This window comes from Scophthalmus maximus, chromosome 16 (assembly GCF_022379125.1).
Source record: "Scophthalmus maximus strain ysfricsl-2021 chromosome 16, ASM2237912v1, whole genome shotgun sequence".
In the NCBI taxonomy this organism is placed as follows: domain Eukaryota; kingdom Metazoa; phylum Chordata; class Actinopteri; order Pleuronectiformes; family Scophthalmidae; genus Scophthalmus; species Scophthalmus maximus.
Window position 1 is genome coordinate 6257978 of NC_061530.1, and position 6109 is coordinate 6264086.

General features: G+C 37.3%; 1 protein-coding gene across 1 annotated transcript; it reads right to left on the reverse strand.

The window, feature by feature from the left end:
* Positions 1 to 585: 585 nt before the first annotated feature.
* On the reverse strand, positions 586 to 3748 carry LOC118288101 (sulfotransferase 2B1). Its single transcript, XM_035613893.2, has 6 exons — positions 3511 to 3748; positions 2766 to 2977; positions 1889 to 2015; positions 1691 to 1785; positions 1363 to 1543; positions 586 to 1217 (listed from the first exon to the last, which is right to left on the reverse strand). The coding sequence occupies exons 1-6, from the start codon at positions 3647 to 3649 to the stop codon at positions 1084 to 1086; spliced, it is 888 nt and encodes a 295-aa protein (XP_035469786.2). The 5' UTR covers positions 3650 to 3748; the 3' UTR covers positions 586 to 1083.
* Between the last annotated feature and the right edge of the window lie 2361 nt (positions 3749 to 6109).

Here is a 6109-nt window from a genome sequence, read left to right on the forward strand (position 1 = left end):
GAATAAATCTTTTCCGTTCGCCTTTCCCATGCTTGCTAATGATAATGCAGCCAGCAGCTCGGGAACAAAACAATAATAGAGAAAGGTGAAAGGAAAAAACTGTGGCTGTGGACTGTTCTGCTTTTCATGCTGCCCCCACAGCTCTCGAGGTCAACATATGCTATTGACCTCAGAGTCTTGCCTATTTTCCTCCCAGTTGGGAGGAGGGACCAGATAATTCGACCAACCAAAAATTTCAAATCCAAGGAAACGCATACAAAAACAGTGGTTTTCTTGGAAAAATCACCCGTATTAACATCCCATGCATTTCTTACCATGTACAGTACACACGACAATTGCTTGGGGAGTGAAAGACAAAGTAGCGTATGCACTTGTCTCAACAGGTTTACGTGTGATATAACTGCTCAAATAAATATATAATGTTTCTTATCAAATAATGAAAAGATTGTCTTATGTGAACATGACTGGCAGATTCAATTTTAATTTAAAATCATAAAAGACTATATTGCTCATAATATTTAGAAAGGAACCAATGAATTCAGACAGACAAAAGTTGTGATGAATATTCATTTGGACTATGAGTGGTTTCACAATGAATTTTTTTTAATCATTTTTGGGTCTACAAAGCACAATAATGAATTCGAAACAATGCCATGAAGTGTACACTTTAACATGTAAATTTTTTCAAATGACAAAAATATCAAATTAGCAGATTGGGAATTACAGCTATTTAAACATACGTAATCCCTCCATTATCAGAGGTCAAAAGTAATTGGATAAACTACATGATTATAAATACAGGAATTTTATTTTAACACTTGGAGGAAAACATGTTAAATCTAGTGGTTATTTGTAATATATCAGTATTGCCTTGTCACAAATCAATAATAACATTTTGGGCAATCTTAAATTAAGGACAGTCGTTTCTTTGAGGCTGAAAACCTTTTTCATTAAAAGTATCTTGACAAATAATTTCGAGAGAATAAAACTTCACATACCATGTCAAAGACTCTCTAGGGTGATACTCATGATCTGTTTATATTCATACACATCTTTGTGCATCATTGTATGGTGGAGTGATTATTATTTAGAATGTTGGACTTTATTTTGATCCCATACAAATTTATATTTGACATCCTTCATTTTGTCTTTATAAACTTCATCAAAGAACTCTGCTTCTGCCACTGTTAGTTGGTTTTTCCAGTCTCCAGTGATTCCTGAAACACAATACACTATTATATAACATGTGAAGACACAATATGTACTGACCTTATTTTGATGTAACTATTACACTTTTGCTATGAATTTAACACAACGCAAGTGTCCAGAAATACAGTATGCATGTTATTTATTGAAACACACCTTTCCTTAAGAATTCCGACTTTGTCTGGTCCATTATTCCACGAGGAGCCAAAGAATAGTTGGACATTTTGTTCTGCTTCATGTTCTTGAACAAACATCGGTCTGCTATCTTCTCTATCACCTCAGTGTCTAGAGGTTTCTCCAAGTGCTGAGCGATTCTGGCCACAGAGTCCTTCAGGTCCTGCCCCAAAGAGAAACACAGCTCAGCTCATAATCCGACAATAATTGTATTATAATCACTGTGTTTTCTTGTGAGGTCAGAATTGTTTGGAAAAATGCTTCAAAGAGATTTGAGTAGAAAGTCTTAAAGAGTACTACAAAATCTCACAATGATCATTTCTTCATAGGTGATGTACATTATGTGATCTTTATCTTCAGCATTCAGCCAGCCCTTTACATGATCAAACCATGAACCAAAAGGCACTAGAAGGGAAAGAAAAACTGTTTTTGTTTTTTTACAACCAGCCATCATCAGTTGTATTATGAATGAATACTGTATTGGAAAGGTTATGAGAAGGAGCTCAACCTTTTCCATCAAGGAACTTGTGGAGAAACTCGCGCTGCGGGCCTGAGTTCACAAAGTAGGAGGCTGCTTTAGAATAATGGAACAAAGATGTAAACACATCTTTGGGATTCCTCATGACATAGATGACCTGCAGTGGAGATATGACATCAATTAATCAATGGTACAAACGGTGATGGTACATTGAACATAATAATATTTAACTTGTGTCGTGGATAATTAAAGGGGCAGTAAGCGATATAAAACCAATACACCTTTTTGTAAAAATCAGCCAGTCAGTGAAGTAAAATCATTAACAACAACAAAGAAAGAGACAAGATATCTCTAAAATCGCTTCCTGCCCTATAAGGCCTTCAGAGTGTCAGCACAAAGTAGTTCTTGTGATGTAGTTGAAAATAACAACTTGGGAGGTTTGAGTTTCGTAGACTTTATGTGTCCAGAATAATGGAATTCGCCTCATATGGCTTAGGTTTTCAGATAGTTTCTAAATTAGTACCATGACGTTTTTTGGCGGTAAGTTATAGTTGCTTGCTGAGGTGAGTGATATAGTGTTTTTCATGGGTACTTAAGTATGGCTACAGTGGTTGCTGTGGTAATTTAAAATTGTTTGTAAGGGGTATGGAGTGTTTGCTGAGGTGCAACATTGGATTGAAGTAGGTACAAGTGTTGCACTATTATTATTATTTTTATTATTATTATTATTATGATGCTTTGTATTATAGTAATAATATCTGTTTGATTAACGGCGTGAGCAGCTTTCTATCTAGCGACTAGCTGAATATGTCAGCTTTTAACTACATAGTCCCCTGAGAGGTGAGCTGAAATAAAAACAATGTGTGGCTTAAATGCGTGCGCAGTTTTCAGGATAAGACATATTTACCTTTGGCTTAACTTCAAAGAAGCCTGGAGGCATCATGTTGTAGTGGAAGTGAGTAGCGAAGATGCGAGGAGACGGCCTTGTTTCTAGATTAAATTGGCAGGTCGTGTTCTGCTCTAACCAGGGCACCCGTTCCCAGTTAGGAAGAGACTCAACGGAGGCCTGATCGCCTCCACTCATGATCAGTGGGACAATCTCCTGCGACCAAGTTGTGCCTAAACAAAGAAAACAGACGTTTCCTAAAATATAAATTTTCATTAACGACTAATGCACTACTATAGTTATAGTAATGAATATATGTCTATACGCTCTCCATATATGAGCCTATATCTTGCAGTAGCTTACTTAAAGCATATATTATTATTTATGTATGGATATATACATTTATTTCCCACTTTAAAATTACATTCAAATTCACCTAAAGCCCAGATGTCCCAGTTTTCCACCTGCACTTTTATGAATCTTTGTAGAGCAAACCATGGAAAAAGAATCTCAAAGTCTACACACAACTGTAAGCTGATCTGTGTGTATCAGTATTTAACAATCTATAAATGAATACAAAGAATGTCACAAATAATTTTTAGACATTGGTACCAACAGGAAGCTATTTGAAAGTGAACATTATTAGATATAATACGTTGAAGTTTCTATTTAGAATATTTATTATATAAAATAGATACAATATCATAAACCCAAACACACTATTTAAGCAGTATGTGGTGTGTTATGAGTAAGAGGGGGAACTCACCTGACTTGGGATACGTTACAATGATAATATCATCTTGGCGAAAAGAAAAGTCTTCGTAGTATTTCATGCTGCGTGGAGTGTACAGTGATGAAGGCACGTAGACCCCTTTGTAAAGCGAATATAACTCGGCCTCGGTCATTCTGTGTCTGAAAGAGTAAACTAAAGGAGTGGAGAGCAGCAACTCAGCGAGCAAGTTGCTTCTTCAGCTATTGAAAAAGACTTTGCCTTCATTGCTTTATATCTGCTAAGCAATTACCAGAGGGGATATAAGCCAAATGACGGTTTCTCAGACAAACATGACTTCATATGTAACAAAGATGACGCATTCCCTCACTCACTCACTCACTCTGAGTTTATTTTTAACTATATCCTCCCACCCACCACCAAAATTGATGATTACTCCTTGAACATGAATTTTGCTCTCTTTTCCTTCTGGTCAGCAAATTTCTCAATGACTCTCGAGTTAAAGTTTTATTCATATTAGGGGTCCATGTACCAGCAGTGCTGACAAAACCCTATTGTTTTTGCAAAGATTCTTATGCTCATTTTCCCGTAGATAAAAGTCTGGCTACAGCCTTAACTTTGCATGTTGGAGCAGTGCCACTTTCAGGATTGGTCAAGAACCCTTCCACACACCTCAGACACAAAAATTGACACACTTCTGCCCCTAGAGGGCGCTACAATAAAAAATATGCGTTTTGGCCTATAACTCCCATACCGTAGATCGCACATTTATAAACCTTATATCCACGCGTTCCCTGAAGGGAGGTGAATGTACTAAGATAGGCCACTTTATCGGACACCTACTTTTTTTTTGGGCCTAGGCCGTGCGTCCTATCTGCACGAAACTTGCCACGCAGCATCTCCAGACGTAGCTGACAAAAAGTTGTTGAAAGAATTTTGCACCATTCAAAATTGTGGTAGTAACGTACATTAAAATAATCATTTTTAATCAGGTCTCTGTATTCCTGATGGTGCACTGAGAGAATGACCTCAGTGCTGGTGATCACCATTAGCTGAACATCTGCTCTCAGCACAGTAGTAATACTCAGTGGCTTGCGACACTTGTACTTTTAATTCTAAAGTACTACTGTCGCAAGCTACTGTGTATTACTACCGTTGTACAGCTGTGATGAGAATAAAGGCAGTCTATTTTAATGCAACAGCATCAAATTGATACTATTTTAACAGAAAATAATAGACTTTGCCTAATATTTGATCAAATCCGCCACTCCCTGAATCCTATATAATATAGAGGTGTGTGTGTTGTAGGTGCCTTTAAAAAGTCATTATTTTCTAGTGAGATGCATTTTTATGTTCATGAAATAGTTATTTTCCATGCTAACCCAAAATGATTGCGGGCTCCATCATGGCCACCCCACTGAAATTGCCCTGGCTCCGCCACTGCTCTGATAACCTTCAGTAACAAGCAGCAGGTGGGGGCTGTGTTGACCAGGCAGCTACTTTCACTTGGCTCCTACTTAGGCCCTCGGCTAGGTACTCTGCTATTGACTTTGTGGAGAAGGTTATATAATATTACCCTATACATATATAAAATATTGTCAGACAAACTGCCGATATTAGCTAAAAAAGGAAGCCCTACGTTGCCACATATAACAATTGTAACATCAAATAAATTGTTGTGACACATAAGACTCTGACCTACTGAAGTGTCCATGAGCAACACCATGAACCCCTGCTGACTGTGACTTCTGACCTCCCAGAGTGATCAACAAGATGCCACCATTTCTTATATATCATTACTGATTGACATTGAGGAGGATGCACTGTGCATCAAAATGTTAAATGTTTATCAAAATGTTAAATGTTTATCAAAATGTTGAATGTAAGCAACTGTGGTGATAGCGTGCTCTTCCCCTCCTGATTAAAAATCATTAATTATTGTGCGCCTGACTATTAAAAATGGTTTTATTCTGAGCCCTACTCTGCATAATTTATGATTTCTTAAAGTTATATGTTCTCTGACCAGGATCTATGGAAAAGTCTGGATCGGCACAACGCTCAATATTCAATGTTCATTAGCTTTAAACATCTTGTCAAACTTGTGTTGCCACTTCACTTCACTATCAGTGGGGTGGAATAAATCTTTTCCGTTCGTCTTTCCCATGCTTGCTAATGATAATGCAGCCAGCAGCTCGGGAACAAAATAATAATAGAGAAAGGTGAAAGGAAAAAACTGTGGCTGTGGACTGTTCTGCTTTTCATGCTGCCCCCACAGCTCTCGAGGTCAACATATGCTATTGACCTCAGAGTCTTGCCTATTTTCCTCCCAGTTGGGAGGAGGGACCAGATAATTTGACCAACCAAAAATTTCAAATCCAAGGAAACACATACAAAAACAGTGGTTTTCTTGGAAAAATCACCCGTATTAACATCCCATGCATTTCTTACCATGTACAGTACACACGACAATTGCTTGGGGAGTGAAAGACAAAGTAGCGTATGCACTTGTCTCAACAGGTTTACGTGTGATATAACTGCTCAAATAAATATATAATGTTTCTTATTAAATAATGAAAAGATTGTCTTATGTGAACATGACTGGCAGATTCAATTTTAATTTAAAATCATAAAAGAC

Bases quoted from the DNA above. Each gene is read 5' to 3' on its own strand.
- LOC118288101 (XM_035613893.2), bottom strand. From the start codon at position 3,649: ATGACCGAGGCCGAGTTATATTCGCTTTACAAAGGGGTCTACGTGCCT. The intron at 1,786-1,888 runs GTTGAGCTCCTT...TTTCCCTTCTAG, and splicing joins CAAGTTCCTTGATGGAAAAG to TGCCTTTTGGTTCATGGTTT. The intron at 1,218-1,362 runs GTGTGTTTCAAT...ATTGTGTTTCAG, and splicing joins GTCGGAATTCTTAAGGAAAG to GAATCACTGGAGACTGGAAA.